At 36.3% G+C, this 27,570-nt stretch overlaps 1 protein-coding gene across 18 annotated transcripts in view; it reads right to left on the bottom strand.

The window, feature by feature from the left end:
• The window catches only part of HYDIN (HYDIN axonemal central pair apparatus protein), a 335,404-nt gene that overhangs the window by 187,331 nt on the left and 120,503 nt on the right, over positions 1–27,570 (bottom strand). For all 18 annotated transcript variants that reach the window (XR_005650472.1, XM_039852028.1, XM_039852026.1 and 15 more), the window contains 3 exons: positions 12,877–12,995; positions 8,060–8,283; positions 3,950–4,017 (listed from right to left, as the gene is read on the bottom strand). Coding sequence is in view for 17 of the 18 variants with exons in the window: in XM_039852028.1 (XP_039707962.1) it covers positions 3,950–4,017; positions 8,060–8,283; positions 12,877–12,995 (411 nt within the window). In the remaining variant the exon portion in view is untranslated. The remainder of the gene's footprint in view (positions 1–3,949; positions 4,018–8,059; positions 8,284–12,876; positions 12,996–27,570) is intronic.

The following is a 27,570-nucleotide window of genomic DNA, read 5'->3' as shown; positions in this document are numbered from 1 at the left end:
TATTGTCAGGAACCAACTCATCTGTAAGTTCCAGAAGCCTTCCCTAAAAACCCACCCTCAGAGCTTCCCTAAAAGCTCTCTCTTCTTTCAACCTCGACAATGAATACTCTGAAAAATATACCAATAGTCTTCTTTATAGGCTTCAACGACCCTGCAGTTAACTATGAAGTAGACCTTGGGTAAAAAGATACCCAAATAAACGGAATTATTGGCTAAAGACATGTAGAAAACTATCTTTAGTGGAGAACTTAAGTGAAAGTTTGCTAATAAAACTTCCAGAAATAATGACCTTCAGAAATGGACAGCTATTCTAAGCTCCTAAGAAAAATTCTGCCCAAGACTGATGGAACGAGATTTTGCAAGATGCCTGACATTACTGATTCGCATACTTTCCTTTGTATACTTTTGTTCTTTATCACCTTGCCATATTATTTTCTATTTACTCTCTTAAGGTTATAGAACTCTGATATCCCCCATTGTCTCCCTTACTGTTAACAATAACTTGCTTGGGTGTAGGCTTTGCTCATGCCTACTATGATCTCTTCTGCCAACCTTTCTAAGATTTTTTTTTTTACAATCATTACAATTAAGCTTTGCCCTTAGCTCCCTACTTTACACTCACTTAAAGTTATTTAAATACTTCTCCTTGAGTAAAATGCTGCCAGTTCACGCCTGGGCTATGGAAGAGACAACTATCATGCTTTTTTAAAATGCTATGGTATCCCAACAATTTTGCTCTCAAACCCTAACTTTCTCAGTCCAAATTATCCAATGGTCAAGTCCACTGAGTGCCTGGAGCCTTCCAGACTCCTTATTTTCATTCAACGGATTTTTGTGCAACCCAGAAATAGCGAGTTCACACATACTCACCCTGCCCCTTTTGGTCTGTCACCTGGCACATCGGCTGTTACTTGGTCCGTTTTATTTTTTGACCGACCTGATGATTTATCAAAGTCTCAATGTTCCTCCAGGGACAACTGCCACCCAAATTCTATAATCTGACTCTTACGCTATTGTAGCTTCAGTCAGCATAATTATTTATTAAATATGTCATACACTATCCAATCCTACCATCAAAATCTTTATTGCTGCACTTTTAACAATTTAGATATCAATCGGCAGGACTATTACCTCTCACCTACTTTATAATATTTATAATATTCTAACATCATCAAACCTCACAGAGTCTGATGCAAAAATCTAAATCTTCATTTTTAAGCAAATAAATGCCACGTCTCCAAAACTAACCTATAACAGTTACCTCTTCAGGAATAGGCCTTAGTGCCAACATGGGAACAATATTACCAACTTTAGTTAGCTTAATATACTCCTAAGCCCTACAGTAGTCTCTGAAAATCATAACTCCACACAATATGTCTGTCATCCTGAAACGACTAAAATAATCCCTCTAGTTTCTGAGTTGCTCCTATCAGAGTTAACTTCTCGTTTGCATCTGGAACTACATGTACTCCTATTGGCCTTTAATTCCTGAGCCAATAACATGCTTACTTTTATCTGCCTCATCAAACATCTACTTGTACATGTGGTGTAATAATTAGAAAGTTTCAAATAAATAACTTCCAATGGACCATGTCTCTTTGTGATGGGAGGTCAATCTAATTGGAAGAATAATGACACTTTGTATTGAAGTCATGAGGACTCTAGTTCCAACTTTGGGATTTGAAAACAGTATCATAAAATAATTTTGAAATACTATCTTGAAATTATCTCTAACTTTGGCTGTTATGGTACAAAAACCAGAAGTACAGTAAAGTAGCTTGAATTAACTGACCCAAGTGGCTTTGAAAACCAAATAGCCCTAGATTTCCTGCTGGCAAGCCAAAAAAACATGTTTTTGTTAACATTTCCTGCTGCACTAGAGAAGATTAAGAAATCCATATCCAAACTAAAAGAAAAGGCAACTTAGGTTTTGAAGGTGAACTTAGGAGAGATAATAAGTTTTCATATCTCAGATTTGGGGAATCGTGGGTCATAGCTCTGTAGTGTGTTCCAGCCTCCTGTTGAGCTGCTATATCATCAAATGGTTCAATAAGATATTCCTCAGGAAAAGAAAAAGAAGCTTATTTCTAATTTTCACTTTAGCTAGTTACCAAAACTTCTAGTTGAATCAACCATGAGAAACAGCTGTTAGCTTATCATTAGTACAGCATTCACATTAACAGTGCAGAGCTGAGCAATAGAGCAAATTGTGGACAACGACTCAGTGTGACATTTCTTAGAGTAACTGATCTGAGGTATCTATTTGTACTCTGTTGTCTCCCTCCATGGCAATATGACATAGGGCACATCTTCCAAACGTCCTTGTGTTGGACTTCATATTTAGATGTCTGTGAAATATGCTGTCACGCATCAGTTGCCCAGACCTCTATGCGGACTCAGTTTGAACTGTCTGGAGGATGACTATGTAGGTCTGGGTATACTAATTCATTTCTTATTGTGCATCTGTCACAGTTACCCTTGAGAGAGTATGCCTCTCAGCTGGCCACCAGATGATTGTCAAGTTGTATGTCACTTTTATTTTCCTTCAAAAGAGTCTATCACTCAAACATATTCTATGAATTTGTAAAAATCTCTCTAGCCATTTGCATATTCTATAGTAACATAGACATTCACCTTCATTTACATAGATTTTCCTACAGGATGTACCTTACCTAATACGATGTAGATGAGGGGGGCATTGTATAAATAAATATGTTCTGAATAAATAAAACTATTATACTCCCCAGACGGTAAAGCAACTGATAAAGGCATTATTAATCAGCTTTTTCTAAAGAACTATTTTTCCCCAAGTAGATGGGCCTACTTGAAATGAAGCAAAAAAACTGAAAATCAAAATGAGAGGCAACAGAGTAAAATGAAAAAGATTGTGGAAAATGGATTTAGACTAGGAAGTTGTTGCTGTTGTTGTTGTTGTTGTTGTTATTACCACCACCTCCTAAAAAGAACTATTCTCATAAATTAATTTTAAGTCAGATAAACTATATTTAATTAATATAATTTAAATTCAATTTAATATCTCCCTAATGAGAAAAATTAGATACTAAGCAATAAGGTTATTGGGTAAGGTTGAATTTTGGAGGGCCACAAGTCACTGCCATACCTGTTTTTTTTTTCCAACTTCCAAGAACCAATTTTCCCCTCTTAGGGGGCAACATCACTTGTGTTGATAATACATGATTTAAATGGATCTCAATTGAAATATTAATTCTGCCATTGCTGTGTGACTTTAGGACGTTATATAACTGTTCAATGCTCAGTACTTCCGTCTCTAAGATGGGGATCTTAAATAGTGCCTTCCTATAAGATTCTAGAAGGTTTAAATGTTATATTGCACATAAGTGACTTAGCAATGATTAGAATATATAGAAAGAACCAATAAATGGGAACTTTCGCTGCTACTGCTGTTATCATTTTTATTATTGAGGAAACTTAGATGGAAGAAAATGACTGAAAGAAATAACTGAGTAAGAAGACAACATCAAAATATAGAAGAGTCTTCAATTTGGAGCAATAACACGCCTGAATCAAACCACCACTGAGGTCACTTTAAACTTGAGAGCATCTCTCCGAGAAGGTTGCTGTGTGGCCAGACTGGCAAATCAGAATCTGCATATAAATAGCATGTTCATAACAGTCAGACTCTGGAGTGAAGTCTGTGGAGTGAAGCATAAGGCTTTCTGCTGTTCCGCTGCTGCCAGACGGGGCACAGCCATGGCCTGATAGCTATTAGCGCCCAGGACGCAATACTAAATTTCACATAGAAACTACAAAATGGCACCGAAGTGCCACTGCTGCAGAACAATTGCAGAACCTATTGGCTGTTACTCATAAAAATGGTAAGAAATATTCTTTGTAAACCCTTTTTCCTCCCATGTAGAGAGGAAAGCAATTCTTCCCAGTTTCTAAGTTAAAATGGAAAAATACTCACCAAAGGAAACATCACCGAAGTGCAGAGCTGGAACATTAAAGTGGAAAGTGGGGCCAATGACACAGCCTCTGGAAGCAGAAGTACAAGCAGGGGAGTGGGGGGAGAATCCAGTGAGTGTGGGGTAACCATCAAGAACTGGGGAGACGGGGAAAAGGTAAGCACTGAACACCATAATTAGGCATTAAATCAATTATAGACTCTGGGACTTAAAAAAAGTAAGAGATGATGGTCTATCACAGTGGTTCTTAAAATTCTTTTTCAGCTCTCAAATCACTCATAAGATATTGTGGTTAGCTCCCCACCACATCCCTACCAGTGATGAGGCAGGAAAGACACATCACCAAACTAAGGACACAAAATGTTAGTGTGGATGACACACATACCACGAAAAGTTATTAACTCGGGCAACAACAACAAAAAATTATAGGCCTAATCATATAATAAACATCAGAGATTACCAATGATACTAGTATTCCACTTTCATAAAACTGTCTTAAGCCAGTTCCTACCACCAAGTAGCTATGACCTTGGCCAGTTACTTGACCTCCACAGGCTTTAATTTCTTTTCCTCGGGTATAAAAGGAAGGACTGGAATAGGTGACTTTTAAAGACACTTTATTCTAAATATTGGTCCATTTCTCTCCCAGAGCAAGACCTCATGATCTTGGAGTGATGCTTTAGTTTAAAATAAATACAGTTATACTTCAGAGATATTGCAGGTTCGGTTCCAGAGCACTGCAATAAAGCAAGTATCACAATCAAGTAGGTCATAATCTTTTTGCTGATAGAGGGTCTCACCTTCAATTTGTAAAAAAAAAAAAAAAAATGCAACATCTGCAAGAGCAATAAAATGAGGTGTGCCTGTAATACAGAGATCTACACTTCTAGCTGTGCCAAGCATTTAAATGTTATAGATGTGCAGATATCAGAAAACACACTAAGCATAAATCTTATTCACTCCAGATATTGGTGATGTAGGTGTGCCACACCGGGATGAATGCATTAGTCACTTTTACTTCTGGCTGCTCCAGATCTGACCATAACTGGTGAGAGGCTGCCAGAAGCCTGGGAGGAGCAAAGACAGCAAAGACTCAAAGCAGCCAGTTTGAATTCTAAAAGCCTTTCTCAAGATCATCTATCCTATTTCGTGCTAATAACCCAAAGTGGTTTCAAAAGGGGTGGCTGGTACTCGGCAAGGAATTAGAACCCAGCTGAGAGTGAAGTCAAACAAGCCTACAGGTTAGATACCTACATGATTTGTAAAAGAAGTTGGGGTCAGGGCAAAGTAACAAACATGAAAAGTGTCTGAAATGCACAAAAGGCTAAAGAAAGTAAGGAAGATTACAAATTTGCACAAAACAGTCGTTTCATCACAGCAGAAGTAGAAACCAGAGTTAAATCACATTTGTTCAAAGGCACATGTAATGAAAGGCATTGTGGGTAACTACCACCTGGGGTTCGATCCCGTAACATCCATTCTAACAGGGATTCTGACTAGTAGGACAGTCTGTGCCAGGACTGTGACCTCCATCAATACAGTGGTCTGTTAAAATTATAATTTTAAAGACTAAGAGAGTGACTGAATTATTATGATATACGAAGTGAAAAATTTTGAATATAAGATATATCTATGCTAATGTTAAAACGTTATTAAATTACACATATAAAAACAGGAGGGAAGAAAACTGCTTGTGAGTAATTTTAAAATCACATTAATTCTACAGTGTTGTTTATCCGACCACTTAAAATATTGTGTCATATAGTTTGAGGGATAAATAGAAATGGCAAATTTTGATAATTATTCTGCTCTTTCAAAGCATACTAACCAAAATTACGTAGTATTGAGAAAATTGAGGAGAGAGGAATACCTGACAATAAAAGAATAAGAAACAAAATTCCAGGATCCACAACATTAACTTTATAGAGATATTTTGGGCCACAAGGCCCAAAAGGTGTTTCTAGCAAAGTCATAAGTCAGTATTAACAGGTGGAGCTGAGAATATATATATTATACATGTATTTCACCCTTCGTCATGAGACATTTATTCGTCTCATTTATTCGACACCAGATAGTTACCAAGTTTTCAAAACTATTGTTTATGGTTTGAAAGAAACCAGAAATAAACATCCCAAATAAGAAAGGAGCATGGGAGCTTGAGCGATTGGTAACGTTCAGAGGATGAAACGAGAGATTTAACCTCCATAGAGCACCTGGAATATTAACTAATCCAAGTTCACTTGTGAGTAGGTTCCTGAGAGAGCTTATTAAATAAATACCCCAAGACACACATTTATTCCTAAATAGAGTAGCAATGTATGTATGTTGATAGTTAGTTACAGTATTATTAGGCTGAACTTAAAATGGGGAATGGCCAGATGAAATTGGGATGGGCTTTCTTATTCAGCTTGAAGGACAGTTAGCCTGTCTTGACCAGCATTTCGCTTTTTCTTTCTCTACATAAAAAGTAAAATTGTGGTCCTTTAACATCCGATACTTTCTTACCTACAGATAAGGCCATCATTCTTTTTATCTTAAATGTTTATAAGAGCACAGTTTTAAGGTTTTATCTTCCCCAGTTTTGTATGGAGGCCTGCATAACCTCCATGGACCAGGATAATCGTAGTGAATTTTCCAGAATTGTAAATTTGTTATTCAAATATCTGGACAGCAACTCCGATTTTTTTTCTATTATCACAAACACCGATGTATTATGCAAGAGAATGCAAATGCCTTGTGAAAGTTTCCGATAAGTCTTGAGACTTAAAAAAAAAAAAAGGATTTATGACGGTAGCAGGCTGTCTTAGCTGTGCCATAGAACTACGGAGGCATATGCCTACTCATTCTCCGTGCTTGTTAGGGGTTGATTAGTTTTTTAGGACTGCTGTAACAAAGACCACAGATGCAGTGGCTTAAACAACAGAATTCATTTCCTCACAGTTTTGTAGGCTGGCAGTCCAAGATCGATGTGTTGACAGGATTGGTATCTTCTGAGAGACTCCCTCTCTCTGGCCTGTAGATGGCCATCTTCTCTCTGTCTTCACATTTGTTGTAATGTCCTCTTCTTGTCAGGACATCGGTCATATTGGATTAGGGTCTACCCATATGACCTTAATTGCTTCTTTAATAATCCTATCCCCAATGCAGTCACATTCTGAGGCACTGGGTATTAGGACTTCAACATATGAATTTTGGGAGGATGTAATTCGTCCCATAACAGGGATACTTAGGTGGAAGAAATGGGAAGAAATGATCTTTGAGCTGATCTTGAGATTCTGAATTTCCAGCAGGTATGTCATAAGTTTTTCTAGGACCCTTCAGGCCATACTCGTCTGTCTCTTTTCTATGTTATTTCCAGATCTTGCAGGAGACCTCGGCTGCAGATAGAGCCCTTGCGGGACTGCCATGGTAATGAACAACCTGTTGCTGTGGGAATCCAAAGAGAATTTGCAATGTGTTCTGAAGATATGATCTTTCTAAGCACCAGGAATCAGAAGTTCTAGATTTTCTCAATGGATTGATCACAGAGAACTTCTTTTTAAAACCCAAGGACAAACTCTGCTATTAATGACTTTTGACTATTATAAGCAGCTGGAGAAACCATCAAAAGACTGTTAGCACAAAAGCAGCAAGTGTCTTGCCGTGGCTAACTAACTCTATAAGGAGATTCTTACAATACCTGAGCATGCGATATAGGTAAAGGCATTTAAAGAACTTCCTTAAAATAAAAACGAAAGATGAAGGTTTAGTGAAATTATGATAATAGTTAAGGATATGATTTTATATAGGTGTTAGTAACTTATTTCCCCCTAAACATCTGAAAACAGAGAGAGTAACTAAAAACTAATTTAATAATTAAGTCCTTGTTTTATAAGGTTATAGCTTACAGAAAAACTAGATCCCCAAAAGCATCTGTATCCTTGTTATGATAATAAGTTACACATGTTTAGTAGGGAAACACTGGTGGAAATTTAAAACACCCCATTATGTCGATGTGTTCATATAAACAAAGGTAGTTATGGTTATCCAAGAAATGATCTAGTTATGAAGTTTAAGAAAGCAGTAGGTAAAAACTTCAGTTAGTTTCCACATTAGTTATAGATGTATCTTACCTAATGGTCAGTTTCACAGGCTCAGGTGACCCATTGACATTGACCAGGAACTCTTCTTCGAAGTTCCCCAGGATGACAGAACTAAAGGAAATCTGGACGGCCTGGACGCCGCTTGGTTCAATGATGCCTTCTTTGGGGCTGAAAACAAAGCAGGCCCCCATGGCCGAAGTGGGAGGGATCATGTTGAAGAGGGCGTCAATGCTGCCTTTGTTGGATAGTATTGCCTGTATTGATAAAAAGGCAAAAATGAAGAGGCAGACAATGGGTCTCCGATTTATTTTCATATAAGCATGTGGCTGTATCATTTAATACCAACACAGAGACAGAGGCAGGGATTAGAACCAAAGAAAAACTCCAGGGCAGAAATGAACAGTCTTCTCTCTTGAATGTTTGAAGATAGGAGTCCCAAGCCAGAAAGAATTTTTGTGTTTTTGTCTCCTCTTTAAAGTGGAGTTAGTCATATGAATTATACTTATGCTATAAAGACTGATAATAATCACATCTACTGAAAAGCCTTTAAATACTATTTTTTTGATATTCTCTGTAAAGTAACCAAGGGAAGGGAAGGTATTTCTCTCAAATGCATAAGAAGGCTGAGATTAAGTGGCATACTGAAAAATAAAAGCAAGTCAGAATAGAGGAGCGAGAACTACCTAAGCCTATGTTTATAACGTAGCTTGAAGAATGTAAATGCAACATCACTGTGGATTCCAGATTGCAAGTATTCTCTTTGTTGTGGTATTAGATTTCATCCTATTGGAATACTTTCATCGCAAACTCTATTGCATGGATAACTGTTCAGGGATGCTTATACAAGCAACTGTTTTGCTATAGAAAAGTTTTGTTGCTATATACTAGCGTTCTGGAGCCACGTCATTGGCCACATTTGATTGCATGCTAGGTGTGTGTAAAAAGCTCATGCCTGGCATTCTGAGACCTCCACGGCTGGCTCAGTCTCCCACTCCTGCTGCCACCTCTCACAATTCCTGTCCATGAACCTGTATCATAGCCACACAGTTCTATTCCTGAAGCCCAGGGAGGAGAATTTCCAGAAAGTGTTGAATGTGGTCGAATGAGAAAATGTTACAGATCTTTTATTTTTAATTAGAGGTTATTCTTGCCCTTGAAGAAGAGTTTAATTCCAATGGAATGTGATTGCAGAATCCAGAGTACAAATGTTTAGGGAGTCAGTGCATGCAGAGGAAACGGTGGTTAACTATTCTAGATTGTGTTTTGAGAAGGTTAGTGGTGAAGAGTGAGAACAGGGGTGGCAAAGCTGCGGGACGGTACGGTAGAGGAGAACTAGTACATTTACATTCAATGAGATAACGCAGACTCATTGCCTGGCCTAGATGTTTGTTGTAATAAAAGAAGGGGGCTAGCTAACCACGGGAATGGGATCTGGTGGATATGAGAGGCCCACTAGCTCAGGCTGCCTCTGGAGAAGCAGAGAAGGAATCAAGAGCATATGTTGGACAGAGTCAGGGGCTCTTGCAGAGGAAAACCACCACTTCTGCCAAGAGAAGATAGACAATGCACCAAAATAGATACATAACTAGTTGCTACTTGATATTTTACTTTTTTACATGTATTTCCTATCTCCCTGTCTCTGTTTTAAGCTCCATGGTCGTAAGGCTCATGCTTCACCCTTTATTCCTTTGAAAGAGACCATGTAGAAGAGTGATTATGACCAGGGACTCAGAAACCAAATGCCTGGATTCATATCAGAGCTTTGCCACTGACTTATTGTGTGACCTTGGAAAACCTGCTTAGTTTCTCTGCCACTGTTTCCCCATCTATAAAATGTATGTATTACTATTTAGACTTGGGAAAATGAAATTTATTAACTTATGTAACTTTTAGAATAGTATCTGGCAAATAGTGCTTAAATGACAGTGATTGCTATATACAGCCCCAGTGCTGAGAGAACGGGTTTAAAATTTATCTGTATTTAAGAAGCAACTGACATGCACTCGTGGTAACTCAAAGGCAACTCAGAGGTGTTCACAGTAAATTGAAGGATCCTTATTCTTCTCTCTGAGAAGATGTGTGGATTATCTTTTTATTTTACTCAAATTTTTTACTCAGATTTTCTATAATGTGCCAGCCCCTCCATTTTCAAGAATATGTATGTCATTCTCCACCTCCAACCCCTCCTCCTGCCCCGCCTCCCCCAGCCAAAGCAACACCTACTCATGTATACAGAATCCACCAAATTGTTTGGGACACAATTCTAAGACTTTTTGATTACTGGTAATACCCCTACCCATGTAGTCAAAGTCCTTGGAGAGAAGAAAATGTATAAGAGAATGTCCCCCTCTCATTTGTTTTCCTTCTAATTACGCTGGGGAAGAGTGTATACTCTTGGGGTTCTGTGTTGTTGTTTTTTTTGTTTTGTTTTATTTTTATGAATCTGCTAAGCTCAGCAATGACTAAGGCCAATAGGTAATTATTCAAATTTGTCTCAAGGAGGTGATGTAATAAATTGAAAGAGATGCAATGAGGCATCAGCATTAAATATGCAGAGAGTGCAAAATATTCCCACAAGGAGCACCTTACCATGCCCTTCTCTGCCACCGCACAGCTCTCAAAACTGGCCGGTCTGATGCAGCACCTCATTTAACACTTATTTAGCTGCCTGTGGTTTGCTTTACTGTTCAGATTTGGGAGGGTGAGAAGTGCTGGCCTAAAGTACACTACCATTAAATCTTTAAGAAATTATTATATTCAAGGAAACCCTATCCATTTTGCATCGAAACTAAAGATCCTTTTCTAATGTGGTGTCTGTAAGATGTGTGAGAAATTCACATTGGATAAATTACAGACAGAATATCGATTTAGTAAGAACTATTGTACCTTTTAATTTTCCTCCCTAAATAACTTTTTTTTTTTTTTCCAAAATGCAATTCAGGGCAATGCAATAGAGCAGCTGTGCCACTTTTCATTGTATGACAGTCATGTGACTGATTTCTTCATTTAAATTGTGCTCTTATCATGATTCCATCTCATCATGACATTAACATCTGTTTACCTTTTACACCATCCCATTTAGGCCATGGTGAATACTGAGACAAATGATACTGTAGAAAGCTCTCAGTAGCAACCGGGTTTTTACTTCCCATGCCAGGTTAGGCTGGGCTGAGAGCTGAGTTGGTGGTAGGCTAGATTTGCCCATGGTGAGAGACTGAGGCATTGCAAAGCCAGCAAAGGGCCTTCTCTTCCCACAGGATATAGACCCTAGTAACCCAGTAGCATTTACAAGCTGTGCGTCCTTGCCAAGTAACTTAACAAATGTGGAGCCAGGTTGCCATTCACTGAACCCATATCCTCTTCCTCCTGTGCTGCCATTTCCCAGATATCCTTGCACTTATGGACAGCTAACGGGATGCGAACAAAAGTGCTATGAGCCACCTCCAGTGCTGCCTCCTATGAAAACCTCCATGCTCTTTCTCCTTCTGCCAGTGTGATACAGATGAGACTGCAATCTTGCATGTCGCGTGTTAGGGGTGGCAAACCCATGACATGGAAGAAGCCCAAGTTCTTTGTTTTCTGCTGAAGGGGAGCTATCTGCTGATCAACAACCTCGTTTGGGACTGCATATAAGTTACAATATAGGCTTTTATCATGTTTGAGAAAATATATATTTTTATTTGTTTGTTACAGATTCTAGCATTAATTACCTTAACTAGTAAAACTTCTCTAAACCTCAGCTGCCTCAGTCTCCTCAGCTATAAAATGGGTATAGTCACTGTACCTACTCCCTGGGGTTTTGTGAGGGCTAAATGAACTAACACATGTGTGCTCAACACACATGAAGGGTGATGTTGTAGATCGAATTAACCACTATTTGCCCTACATTTCTTCTTTATAAAACAGGTACAGTAAAACCTACCTTTCACGGTTTTTTAAGGATTAGAAACTATACACAAAATACACAGACGTGCACACATAACCAAGCATAGAAGTTGACACCTATTTGTCACTCATTAAATAACTTTTATTATTACCTCTATAGAAATGTAAACATTTACAATTCAGGAATCTAAAATAATGTTTCAATGGTTATAGTTTGATAGTGTAAAAAAGTGTTCTGTGAAAGGAAATCTAACTTTGGGTGCTGAACACACAATGCAATATATATATGACATACTGTTGAATTGTACCCTTGAAACTTACTTGATTTTTATGAATATCATCCCAATAATTATTAATTAAAAAAAGTGTCCTAGATACAAATTTAGTGATGAGGTGGTACTGAAGTAACTTAGATCCTACGAACCCATGAGTACATCTTGTAAAAGGATCATTTTCTATTTAATTGGAAAGACAAGGTAGGGAGGTCTTTTCCAGAAAACACAATGATTGGTTTTTAAATCATGGATTAGGGACTAGCACATTTAAAGAAAATTCTGAGGTATGAAAACAGCTATCCTCCTTAGGACATTCTGGAAATTGTAAAAGGTTCTCTATCCTCTGATATAGGGTTTATGTTGTCAGAGAACAAGCATTAAACAGATGGGGAGATGTATTTATGAAATTCTCCTTTACGATCTACAAAATGATAAGGATAAAACCAATTAAATTACGGCTTTGGTGCTTTTAGTAAAGTTAGAGGGGGCTGAAGAGGATGGAAAAAGTTGCCCCACTCAACAAGGCTAGGAGAGAGGAGAGAGTCAGATCACTTTGGGGTCTGAATAAGTATGAGTAATAGCAAGTGGATGTGATTGTACAAATTTTCTATCAGCAAAAACAAACACAAAAGAAAACAAAAAAAGCCAAGCGCTGCCTGAGTCTCAATGAATAATCTTAGTACTTACCTCATAACAATGTACAGATCCAATAAAAACTTTTCCGATATCCAGCAATTCAAAGTTGAAGTGAATCTTTGGTCCCATTCCTTCCCCTTTGATTCGGAGGGGCAGACGGATCTCTCTGCCTATAAAAACAATTCGAATTTTAATACCCAAATGATGCTTTATTACCCCAAATTATCCACAACATGTTATCAATGTAAATACTCAAGATTATTGCACCAACCCTCTACACTGGGCTGAGGGGACTGCAATTTAACCAACGCTGAAGATCTAGTTTATTTTTAGGAAACAGAAATGCTGTTCATTTCTTACCTTTAGGAAACAGCTTGCAATTTAGGCTGACATTTTAGCAGAAAAAAAAAAATTAAAAAATTTTAACCCAGTCCTAACTGTATCCTTAAGTTTCTTACAAAGAAACATAATTTCTCTACATGGGAGAAGAGTGACCACAGATTGATGCTCCTCATAAAATGGGTTGCCATGGGATCCAAGGGACGTTGTTCACATTGATCGTCCCTAGATTTAGGAAGAGCTAGAGTATTAAGGGACCTGAGTCTAGGAGTCGTACCTTTGCAGTTTCTTTCACATAAAGGTAATAGAATCCACTAAACAGTACCTCTTATTACACATCCACAATGGATGCAGGGTCAACAGAGAGCAGAAGGCTTTAAAGTACTGACTGGTTTTGTTTCCGTTTTAAAAACAGATATATCTCCATTTGCTAATACATGATTATTTTAAGAATATTATAGAAAAAGTAGAAATGCTCTCATAATTCCACCACCCAAAGATAACTATTGTTAGTATTTTGGTGCCAATCCTTCCATACTTAATCATATTTAAATACTGTCAATGTAAAATGAGAACATATGCTATATGTTATTTTATAACCTGCTTTTTTTCACTTAACAATAAATCTGGAACATCTTTACATATCATCATCTAGAGAAGAGATGAATATCTTTAACCGATCCTTCTCGTCGGGTATTTAAATGGTTTCCAACTTCTTACTATAACAAATTGCAATGTCATTAATATCCCTGAACAAATTTATGAACAATTTTCATATACTCTCTTTAAATCCTTTGAAAATATTCTATTGCCCCTTGTCTTCCACCATTTCTGTTGAGAACTCAGCTTATAGTCTTACTGCTCATTTGAGGCAATATGTCTTTTTCTCTGCTTTAAGATTTTCTTTTTGTCTTTGGTTTGCAGCAGTTTTACTATAATATTCCCAGGTATGGTTTGTATTTATCCTTTTTGAAATTAGTGGCACTTCTTGAATCCGTGGATGAATGCCTTTCATTAGTTTTTAAAAATTTGTAGTCATCATCTCTTCAAATATTTCTTATGCTCCATTTTCTCACTTCTTTCTACACATAGATATTTACTATATATAATATATATTAGTACATACAATTATAATAGAATATATAATGGAAACATATATGTGAACTTTTTGCCACATTCCATTTGACTCTATGCTCTATCCTGTATTTTGTCTCTTCATGCTTTAGTGTGGATATAGTCTTTTGATTTATTTCATTTCCAGTTTATAAAATCTATCTCTGGCTGTACATAATAGGCTATTAAATTTATTGAGTTCTTAATTTGTCATAACTTTTCCATTCCAGACTTCCCATTAAATTTTTTTGTTGTTTCTAGGCCTCTGTTCAATCTTGTCTTTAGTAAGAACATTTAAAACATCTGTGTCTAAAGATATTATCTGACCTCCTATGGGTTTGTGTCTATTGTTTATCTTCATGTTCTTTCAGACTGTGTCACCTCCTCATATGCTTAGTTATTTTGATTGAGTCTGATTAGTGTATATAAAAAACTATAGAGATAATTTGACGTCCTAAGATGTGATCTTCCTCCAGCTTCTGGCTGGTGACTAGAGGACATTAGCGATCTCATGACCTAATCCAACCATTTGCAGTTTAGATTCTGTGAGAGAATTAAGCCCTGCAGCAAATCATTTGAGTGACTATTTTCTTGATTCTCCAGAGAAAGGTATGTAGCTAATACTATCCTAGATATAAAAAAAGAAGTTAATTTCTCATATACAAAAGATGCCTTAGAACATTTGGGATTAATTATCTTTTGGAACCTCAGTGGAGAAGAACTGGCTCGATCAAATCTATACTTAAAAACTGACTCAAAGCTGAGCTTCTATACTTGTGAGGGCTGATCCATTTCCAGTTGTCACTTCACTGGGTCACACCCTCGAACCTGGGGGATTACCAGGGCTCTTTCTCCTTGGGCTTCCCCTTAACTCCTCTGTTTTTTTCCCTAACTGTACTTAACTTATCAGCCTCTCTATGGTATCTATCAAAAAGGCAGTGTTGCTAAGAATAAAGAGGTCCCTCCAAAGTCTAATTGTCTTGGTTTCTTTCTTCACCTGAATCTTGGCCCTATAATTCTTCACTGTCCTAGTAGCTATGTTTTACCTTCAAAACAGGTTTAAAAAAATACTTTGCCTTGTTCTTCTAGCTGTATTAGAGAGTTGATCCAAATTACCAAGCCCATCATTAGTAGAAATAGAATTGCCAGAACAAAAAGATGCACATTTGACATTCTGACAGCTGTGGGCATATCCCCCTCTAAAAGGTTGTACTAGTTTACACACAAACGACAACAGTATTTAATGGTTCCTGTCTCTCTACATTCTCGCTGACAGTGGGGATATCACCACTTTTAAAAATCTATGATAGTCTGAAAGGTTTTCCTTAAATTTGTACCACTTAAATTTCAGTTATTTAAGGAAAAATTATATATTCGCTCTGTGTGTAACATTTTTAACATTCAAAATACTTTCAATGCTCTGGTAGATGTATTTTTCAGTATTATTGTGATATTTCTAATTTATTATTATCATTATAATGCCTTGTGACATTTTATGCTCCACTGTCTTCTGTTGCTATTTTAGCTTCTGTATCTTTAATGCTTTCTCTCCATGACTGTCCTTTTAAAGACAGGAATACTTGTCTCTGTGTCCCCTGTAGTGCTTGGCAACACAGTGGTCATTAGGCAAGTATTACTTTGACTATAGAAGACAAAAAGCAATCCTTGCAATATTTGGAACAGCTGATTTATTCAAAGTGTACCCCCAATCTACCTGATCCCTGGAAAAGAGGTTTCTCTAAAGACCAAGTTTCAGTGTTGACAACACTCTAGAACATAAGCACAACTTTCAGAGAGCCCAAACCTCGCCATCCCCGCTCCATCATTTTACAGTTTGAACTTATTGGCAAAGATTTGTACTCCTTGGTCAAGGGAACGGTATTTTGACAGAGACCCAACTTTCAGAATGGCAAAGAAAGGGAATTGCAAATATATTGTAGAATAAACTGCAAGACTATTTATAATTGTCAGGCTTAAAGCTTTCTCCCATCTGTTACCTTGATTGCCTTCCTCAACAAATAATAATAATAAAAGGAGATGTGCTGTAATAAAGCAGTGAGCCAATGTTTCTTTGAGAGTTATTAATTACTTCAAAGGAATGTGCCTTATTTGTAGCTAGCAATTTCCCTCATCCAGGATAGAATGGGAGTACAAGTAACACCCAGCCTTGCATTTACAAGAGTTAGTCTAAATTTTAGGATTACATTACATATGCTACTTTTCTATAAGAGATTTTTCTTGTCTTGGCAAAAAACAGCAAGAGGGACAACCTGAAGGAACTAGAAAGCTCTAAAGACAGGTTGCTTATTAGAAGAGCAAAATATTTAAAAATTTTTTTTAAATAGGGCAGTTTCTCATCTATGATTAGAATATCCTGGTTTCACACGTAAAAAGTAGAGAAATGCACTACAGAACACCTTTAACAGCCCTACAATCCCTGAATGCAATAGATTACATTGCATCAAATATCAGAAAATCATATTTTTGTTATAGCAGCCCAAATAGACTAATACAGCATGGATACTGGATCATGGGCTTTCAAAACTCGCCATCTAAGCTATCTTAGATGTCCAATATTATAGTTGAGCTCCATTTCTGTGCAGTAAGACAAGAAAAATGCGGGTGGGAGAGGGGAATAGAAATAAGAAGAACAAACTGCCATTATTCACATATTAGGACTGTCTGTCTGGAAAATCCTAAAGAATGCAGAAATAATCTTTTAAAATTAATAAGATAAAGTAAGATTAATAAGATAAAGTAAAGAAAAAATAATTTTCCAGATACTATTTACAACAGCAACAAAAATATAAAGTACCTAGAAATAAACCTAACAAAAATATATTTAAGACCTTCAAGGAAAAAACTTTAATGAAAGATATTAACAAAGATTTAAATAAATGGAGAACTAGGCTATGTTCTTGAAAAGGAAGATATGATATCATAAAGTTATCAATTTTCCTACAATTTTAATGCTTTACTAAACAAAATGATCTACATCTACAATTTTAATGCTTTACTAAACAAAATGCCAACAGATAGAATTTGGTGAAATTTGATGGGCTGATTATAAAATTTAAATGTTAAATCAAAGGGCCAATAATAACTAAGACATTCCTAAAGAGGAATAAATTGAGGGGACTTGGCTTTTCATGTAGTAAACTCTATTATAAAGCTATTATGATTAAGACAATGTGGTATTGGAGCAGAAAGTACAAAAGTGGCTAAGGAATTCAGAACTCAGAATAAATGCACACGTCTATGTAAATATGACTTATGATAGAGCAGGTGCTGAATATCAGCAAAGAAAGATGGACTATAGAGTATAAAGACCTAAAGCAACTGGACAGCCACATGGGATCTGTGATAGGATTAATAATGGCCCCCAAAGATATCCACGTCTTAATTCCTAGAACCTGTAAATATTACCTAATACAGCAAAAAGGAGAATACTATCTTATCTAGCAAAAGATGTGATTAAGTTAAGAATTTTGAGATGGGGAGATTATCCTGGATTATTTTGATAAATGTACTTTAGGAATTGTCTTGAAATCAGATAATAGTAGCCTTTTAATTTTATTCTTCTTTTTCCAAAGTTCTCCTGGCTATTCTAGGTTCTTTGCATTTCCATATGAATTTTAGAATCAGCTTGTTGATTTCTACAAAAAAAAAAAACAGCTCAAATTTCTATTTAGATTACACTGAATCTGTAGATGAATTTGGGAAGCTAGTGGCACCTTAATGATATTAATTTACTGACCTATTAACAAGGTACAGTTTAGGTCTTTAATTTCAACAATGTTTTATAGTTTTCAGCATAGAGGTCTTACAAGTCTTTTATCAAGTTTATCTCTAAGTATTTCATATTTCTTAGCACTATTAAATAATATTGCTTTTTCAAATTTTAATTTCCCATTGTTTATTATTTAGAAATAAAATAGATTTCCTTCTATATTTTATATCCTGTAACCTTGCTACACTTACTTTTTATTCCTCATTTAAAATAGATATTCTCTAGCACAATCTCCACAGACTTTGATTCAATAAAACATAGATGAAACTCCCAAAATCTGCATTTTTAATAAGCAGATTCTCTAAGGACATTACCTCGAGAAACATATGAACATTGTTAACTGTTTACTTCTGACAGCGCAGCAGTCAGGTGACTCAGTCCATCCTTCAACTTTAAATACAAAAAAACCCTTACTAAAAATATGACGAATATATATTTTCAATACTTATCAAGCTCAAAAAAAAAAAAAGAAAAAAATGGAAATATCAGGAGCTAGAAATAAAAAGGAAACTTAGAGATTTATAAAGTATACATGCAGGTCTTATGATCGCAAAAACAAGACATATGCCTTTGTTCCTATTAGGAATGGAGAATTGAACTTAGATCCTTGCATAAATCCAGAATCTTGAAAAGAATCTCTCTTTCCAAAAAGGAAACTAAAAAAATTCTACCTAGTGGTCTTGAAAAGCAGTGATGAAGCTTGTCATCTACCTGGCACTCTGAATAGGGGAAAGAAGCTCCTATGAGAAATCAAAATTCCATATATAGGTATAGGATCCAAATCTACGTTATAGTAATGATAGTAATGGTGAGAGAATCAGAAGCTGAGAAAGTAAAAGTTATAAGGTTCTTGGCAGAAGAAACAAAAAATTGCTCTGAAGGAATACTTCCATGATCCAGTACCCATGCTGTCTTAGTCTGTTTGGGCTGCTATAAAAAACATATCACAGACTGAATGGCTTAAGTAACAAACATTTACTTCTCACCATTCTGGAGGCTGGGAAGTCCAAGATCAAGGCACTGGCATATTCAGTATTAGGTGAAAGCGCACTTCCTGGTTCACACTGTGTCTTCTCACTGTGTCTTCACATAGAGGAAGGGGTGAGGGAGCTTTCTATGGTCTTTTTTTGTAAGGACACAATCTCATTCACGAAGGTTCCACCCTCACGACATAAACATCTCCAAATACCACCACTTTGAGGATTAGGTTTTAACATATGAATTCTGGGGGGACATAGACATTTATTCCACAGTACATAATAAAGATGACCTCACAATATAAACATTTCAAGCAATCTGAAGAAACAAGCCAGTATGAGGACAGTCAGTTACTTTCTAGGGGTAAATTAGTACCCCAAGAGTGTGAGATAATAGAAAACTCTTAAAGAAACTCTAATATAGCATTATTAAAATCTTCAAAGAGGTAAATGAAATAGAAACCATAATGAAGGAGAAAGAATGAAATGTTAAAACTGTAATGAACTTCTAAAACTGAAAAACCAAGTCGATGAAATTAAAAATGGACTAAATGAATACACCAAAGAGTAGATATAGCTACAGATAGAATTAGTCGACCGGAGGAATGATCTTAGAATAATAACTAGAATGTACCAGAGAAAGACAAAGAAATCAGAAATATAAAGGAGAGGTTAAAAGATATGGTGATTCCATGGGAAAGACATATATCTAAAAGAATTTCCTGCAGAAAATTGAATTAATGAGATGAAAACAACATTGAAGAGATAATTGCTGAGAATACTCTAGAATCAATGAAAGGTTCTTAGACTGAAGAAGCATATCAAGTACCAAGCAGGATAAATAAAGGCAAATCCCTCACAATGAAACTATAGAACACCAAACATAAAGTAATTCTTAATATCAATCTGATAGAAAAGATAGATAATCTAAAGAAATGACAATTAGACTACAGGAGATTTCTCACATCAACAATTCAGTCCATTGTCCATGCTATGAGGAAGCAAGTAGCCACATGAAGAGTCCACAGATAGGGGTTCCGGCAAACAGAACCTAGTGAGGTCCCTGTCAGCAGCCAGGATCAACTGCCAGATATGTAATGGATGAGCTATAAAATGATATTAGCCTCTACCTTCAAGCTTCTCCAGCTGTCTCCATGTAGAGCAAAGAAGAGCTTTCCTTGCTGAATCCTAACCAAATTGCAACTCTGAGCAAAATAAATGATTACTAGTTGTTTTAAGCCACTAAATCTAGGGTAGTTTGTTATGTGGCAAAAGATAAGTGGAACCAAGTGGCTTAAACTAATTAGGGCTTTTATTTTGCTCACATGTCAAGGATATTGGGAAACGTGGATTTGGGGGAGGGAAGGTGTTATGGGATTAGGGCATGTTGATTATTAGTAGTGGTGGTGAGGATAAAAAGGAGAATGAATATTGATTCGATGGCTACTTTCTTTTCATGTTCCAGAAGCATACGATTGTATTTGCTATAGCTTTTTAATAAGTTTTAACACATGGTGGGGCTAGTACTCCCATATTATTTTGTTTTTCTAAAATTTCTAGGCATCTCTAGTTTATTTCTTCCATAAGAACTTTGAAACTAACCTAATTTAAAAATAAAACCTTGTTGATGTTATCACTGCTGTTATATTACATTTACAGGGAAAACTGACCTAGTTATGTTGTTGATCTTCCGGATACAAAACATGGGCATACCTTTCCATGTGTTAAATCTGAGTTCTATATACACAGATATTTGTGTATGATTGCCTGTATTTTTCTTTATGTTTGAAATATTTGAAAACCGAAAAATATAATTTAAAGTGAACATAGATAATTGATCAAAGAAATAATTTCTTAATCTTAGGACTAAGAAACCTTACATTATTATGAGGTTGTGGTTTAACGAGTTTGAGAAAGCAAAGCTACATATATGTAATTATTCACTTATTACTCTGAAAACCTAAAAACGTTTAGAATGATTGGAGTGATTTAGCTTTCTGTTTCCTAAATCTATTTAAATCTCTGTTCTTTAGTTTAATTAGGATAAAAAGCAAAAGCCCTAAATTATGCTAAAAACTTAGATGTTTCTCTCTTATGATATACAGAATAAAAATGGACAATGAAGTTTTATCTTAATTGGGTCTTTAAAGGAACAGGTGCATCTGGAATCGTTTCCACCATGCTGCTTCTCTGCATTTGACTCTGAGGCACCCATTAATGATGCTATCTAGCAATACACTTCACAGTTTAAATCAGAAAGTGTTGCTTCCTTTGAAGTGTCTATATGGTGATCCAAACCAAACATATGTAGTTTCTCTTTGAGTTTTTTAAAGGTAATAGTCATGATTAAATTCAGAATATCCACATTCCATTGGAAAGTCAAGACAGATGAAAGGTCAGTTACAAGGCCTAAATCAAACCATCAGCAAGTCTGTATAAATATCTAACATAGCATTCATGTTTAACTACTTCTAAGAAAATCTGAAATTCTTAAACAAAGAAAAAATTTCAGTTTCACATTAATTGAAAAGGTCTTAAAGATGTTATAGTTGCCATAATCAGATCTAAGCAGGTTGCTCCCCTCCCTGCTGTAGAGCCCCTCAGTAATTCTCCACTGCTCTCAGGATGAAGTCCAAGGTTCTCAGTCTGGCACTTAAGGGGAAGCCCTCCACGACATGGATCCTACCTACTACTCCAGCCTCTAGCTTCACTTCCTGCTCCCACCGCTCCCCTCCCAAGTGTCTCTATCTCTGTCTCCATCTGTCTCCATCCTTCTCTCTCTCTGGCAGCCACACCCTAAGAACTTGTGATTCTTTGCCATTTCATGCTCTTGTTATACATTCTCAGGTAGTGTTTCTCTATGTATTTTCACAAAATATTTCCCTGCCTGACATGCCCAGCCACTGGTCCCTCTTTTTTTTCTTGACCAACAAATTCTTCAAGAGTCACTTTCTCTGGAAAGCCTTTCTTGAAAACCCCAAAACTGAGCTGTGTGCCCTGTATCCTCTTCTATTATTCATTCATTCACTGTAGAGCACTGCAATATAACTGTTGGTTGGTGTGTCAGTTTCCCCTGCTCATTTCTATACTTTCTGAGGGCAGGAACTATGCTTTTGTACATCTCTGTACTCACTGAGCCTAGTTATAAAAGCTCTTGAAAGAAAAGGAGATTTCAGTTGAGGATATATATAGGTTGAATTTCATGCATCCTGAGCTGAGAGGGCTCCCTTGAGACCAGCCACACTGGCCTTCCCTGCTACTTCCTGTCTCTGAACATACATTCACATAATGGAACACTACACGACAATGAGAATGAAACACGACTAGAGCTACAAGCAACGCCATGGAGGAGACATGCAGACTGATGTATGTACATTCCGAAAGCAGGCTTCCAAAAGCAGGCATTACTAAATTGTATTGTTTAGAGATATATACATAGGAGTTAGAAACTATAAATGAAAGCAAAGAAATAATGATCATTAAGGACAGAATGGCGATTATCTCAGGAGGAGGTTGAGGTGAGTACAGTGTGATTGGGAAAGGTCGTACAGGGGGCTTCTTGGGGCTGGCAATATTTCATTATTGATCTTGGTAGCAACCACATAATGTTTGCCATATAATTATTTGTTATAATTCATATGTATGTATATTAACTCCCTATTGCTACTATAACAAATTACCACAAACTTTGTAGCTTAATGTACAAACTGATCTGAAAAGTTCTGTAGGTCATGTCTAATTGCTGGGTTAGGCACCTAAAACTAATATAATATTGTATACGTAATTGAAAAAGAATGTTTTTAATTTCTGGAGCTCAAAAGTCCTAGATGAGTCTCACTGGGCTAAAATCAAGGTGTTGTTGACAGGGCTCTTTTCTGGAGGCTCTAGAGGAAAAGCCATTTTTTTTTACCTTTTCCAGTTTCTACGGGCTACCTGAATGCCTGGCCCCTTCCATCTTCAAAGCCAGAAATGGCTGGTCCAGTCTTTCTTATGTGGCATCACTCTGACACTGAGACTGATAACTTCTGCCTCCCTCTTCGGCATTTAAGGACCCTTATGATTATATTGAGCCACTCACATAATCCAGGCTAATCTCCCCACCTTAAGGTTGGTTAGCTCATTAGTAACCTAAACTCTATTTTCTGCCTTAATTCCCCTTTGCCATGTAATGTAAAATATGCACAGTAATATACTCATAGGTACTAGGGACTCTTTGGGAGGCCATTACTCTGCTTACCACAGCACATACTATATACATTTCTGAATCTATGTTCTATTTCTTAGTGACAAAAGGTTAAAAGTTAAACTGTGGCATGTAAACAAAAAAAATTCATATACAACCAAGAAAAGAAAATGATACTTTTTAATTTAGTGTTATGGAATAATCTCCAAGAAATATTTAAAACACAGTATCAGAACTATTGTGTAACGTATGTTATCATTTATGTAAAAAAAAATAAGGGGAAGCGTATCAATATGTATTTGCTTCAACATGCTCAAAACCCATAGGAAAACAAAAGCAACGCAAAATAAAGCAAGGGTAGGAGTTTTTCTATCCGCCTTAGAAGTATTTCTTAGTAACCTAAAACCAAGATAATAATAAGGAATCATCACCAGCCCTTGAAAAGACACATAGAATTGCATGAAGTTTACAGGGAAAATAATATGGAATTACTATGTAAACAAAGCCTTTCCCTAGCAATTGTATATTTTAGGGTATCACTAACAAAATAAAAGGAATGTCATGCAGATGGAAAATTATACTATTCAGTTTATCTAGAATGTGAATTCTGTGGCAGAATTCAGAATTGCAAGTGAAACAATAGATAAATACAACTAGTTATGTAATGGTTGGGAACCTCCTGGAGAGCAGCCAACCCCCTGGAAAGTGGCCAAGCACGACATCCCAGGGGAGCCATAGAGAGGAGGGAGGTCACACCACCTGTGACATGGGGGCCACTGGAGCATTTTCAGGCTGTGTTTGAACACTGATGTACCAACATTTCCTTCTGACCCATTAAGAAGTCGGGGATAGATGATGCTGGTCTGAAAGGCAGAAACAGACTAATGTCAACGCAGAAACTCCTAGTTCATTCTGCATTCACTTGGGGCCATCTTGAGAATCCCGCATTCATGGGCAAGGAAAGGCCAGATCATATTAGATTTCATTCACTCATGCCTTCATTCTTTTCATTTATTTGCTCATTCATTTAATAAATCTTTATTGAGTGGTTTTAGCTTCCCGCTGCTAACAGCATAAAACATAGTATGATTTCAATATATAAATATTCAAAACAGGCAAGACTATACTATTTTGCTTAGGGACGAATACATAGGGGATAAAATTATGTATTAAAATAATAAAATGACTATCATAAAAATCAAGGTGATGGTTATATCCATGGAAAGTGAAGTAAATGTCATCAGAAAGGGACTCACAACTGGGGGAGGTGAAGGATGGCAGTCTTGGGTCAGGCGGCCCATCCTTCTGCACTGTTCTTAGACTGCCTAACCACTTAATGCACGGAGAAAAGTGACTACGTAGATATTGATTAGAATCATTCTAGGTGGAGAAGAATAGATTTTGCACTTGAAGATGCTAATGACTGTGCATTCTTATTACTCTCCTCCCAAGTTTAAAAATAATCGCCACAGCCACATTCCTTGGAGACCTACACATAAAACAGCAGAGGCCAGTAGCACTAGCTACCCTGAAAATTAAATCCATTTTCTCATTCTTACATATAAATGGACAATCACACACCAGAAGACATTGGAAAGAACCTTATGAATGCATGATACCAACTACCCTGGAATTTTCTAGGTATCAGTATTTCTCTGGGTGTCCTTATTTAATAGCTCTGAATGGCATTTAATGTCATTTATTATTCATGTTGGATGATTAAACTCTTATTCTTTGACAACAGATGATCAATCCGGTAGGTCCAACATTGGACCATTAAGATTTCCAGAAGAATACAATTTTTAAAATGAAGGGAAGTATGTAAAAAAATAAAATAAAATAAGATTTCCCAGAGCTTAAGTGACACATGAATAATCAGACTCAAATGGTCCACAGAAAGCTAAGGAGGATGAATTAGAAAAACAGTCTTGGACATAGCTTCATTACATTTCAGACCCTAAATACAAAAAGAAAATCCTAGAAAATACTGCAAAAAGAAATACAGGCCACCTATAAAGGAATAAGAATCAGGGGACCTTCAGACTTATGGATTTTTACAATGAAGTTTATACAATGTTCTAAAAGTTCTGAGGAGAAATTACTTTAAACCTAGAATGCTATAGTCAGCTAAACTATCGAGCACGGAGGCAGAATGAGATATTCAAATATCAAAATTTCTCTTTTACATACTCTTTTTGAGGAGGTTACTTGAGGAAAGCAAAAGTGAAACACACATGGAAATTTTTATAAAAAATTTCTGAATAACAGCTGTGTAGGAGGTGACTGATCTGAATTAGAATAAGAAGCTGGTGGGCTCTGGGGGAAAAAATGCCCTCAAGGAGAAGAGGAGAATGAATTCTAAAAATAGACTAGTGGTTACCAGAGGGTAGGGAGGATGGGGGAGGAAGGAGGTAGATGGGGTAAAGGTGGTCAAATATGTGGTGACAGAAAGAAATCTAACTATGGGAGGTGAACAGACAGTGTAAATATATATATATATATATATATATATATATATATATATATATGTGTGTGTGTGTGTATATATATATATATATATATATGCCTTAAAGTGTACAGCTGAAACTTATTAGATTTCATTAACCAATGTCACCATAAAAAGTAAATACATAAATAAATTTTAAAAATAAAATAAATAAATACTAAAAAAATAAAATAAAAAATAAAACTAGATAGGAGTGAATAAATAAGAAATTAGAAACCACAGCGGGGGAAAAACCCAAAAGCATACAAAAGAGTCAACTACGAAGTAAGCTGACACAAGGCATAACTGTGAGAGACTGATGGACAGTAAAGAAAAGAAATCTACTTGATACAGATCTTAGAGACATTCTCTGAGTGATCAAAACTCAGAACACTTAACTGGCAGAAAATAAAATGTATTCCCAGAATACAATTTGGCCCTTTAATGTATAAGATTTATGTAGACAAAATAGAAGACTTAAATATGGTTGTCAATCACAACAATATAAAAGCAGAACAACTCCCAGAAGTTGAGAGGGAGAAAGGTGGAATGGTAGTAGGCCGGTTAGGGCCGGGTCCCAATATCCTTATACATCAAGAGATGTTATAGAGTTGATGGAACAAAAAATATAGTTTTAAGTATATTAATTAAGGCTATAAATAAAACTCATAAAATGAAATAAACACATTAAAATACTTAGGTTGCCAGGGGCTGAGGTGGGGGATGAAACTGCCTGCTAAAGGGGCATGAGAGAACTTTATGGGGTGAGATTCAGTACTTGACTTTGATGGTGGTTACCAGACTGTTCGGGTTTGTCAAAGGTCACAGAACTGTATCTGCCAAAAGAGTGAATTTCACTGCATGTAAATTATAACTCAAGAAGCCCAAGGAGGAGAGAAGAAATGTAAGTGAATTAAATCCTCATCTTTCGTATTGGAGACTCAAATGTAATGTGTGAAAGTGATAAATCAGCAAATAGCAATATAAGCATAGAATTAGCAAGGGTAATTACCACAAGAAACAGCTAAAAGTGCTTCTTGGGAGCAGTGCCAGAGAAACAGACTGCTAGTTAGCTTTGTAATCTTACAATCTATATGTTTATTTATTTATTGGCATCAGTGTTCATTTAAAATTCTGAAATATTTGTAAAACACAGAAAAATTCTCTGAGTGGTAAAAAGAATCTCTATATATCTTTTGCCCAATAATCTTTATAGCAAAGGTCAAATCCAGGCTCACGTGATGCCCCAGATGTCATGTCTCCCCAGTCTCCGTCAACATGAACAGTTCATTCTTTTCTTGACTTTCAGGACCTTGTTATTTTTGAAGAATATATGCTGGTCATTTTGTTTTGTTCTTCGGTTTGGGTTAGTCTGATGTTTCCTCATGATTAGACACAATTTAGGTATTTTGGCTCTAATATCACTGAAGAAATATTGTGTTCTCATTGCACCTTAGCAGATGGTCCAACAGGTGGATTTGCTCATTTCTGCTGGTATTAACTAAGATAACATCGACCAGCTTTCTGCAGTATAAAGTTAAATTTCTCTTCTTTATAATTAATTAGTATTTTGAAGGAGGTTATTTTAAGGCTACATAAAATACTATTACACATCCTGCTTTCACCCATTAGTTTTAAGACTCACTGATACTTTTTACCTGAATTGGTTATTACTGTGATTGCCAAATGGTAAATTTTATTGAGTAGACTCACAAATTCCTATTTACAAAATGGATTATAATCTATTAGTGTCATTATTTATTTTGATCCTCAACGTGTTTCGTATTTGGTCAGTGAGCATCCCTTTGCTGGTTTCTGTGTCATTTTGACATGTCTCTGTCATTCTTTGAGAGCATTC

Source organism: Pteropus medius, unplaced genomic scaffold, assembly GCF_902729225.1.
Source record: "Pteropus medius unplaced genomic scaffold, Ma_sr-lr_union100, whole genome shotgun sequence".
In the NCBI taxonomy this organism is placed as follows: domain Eukaryota; kingdom Metazoa; phylum Chordata; class Mammalia; order Chiroptera; family Pteropodidae; genus Pteropus; species Pteropus medius.
This window is presented reverse-complemented; position numbering and strand designations above follow the sequence as displayed.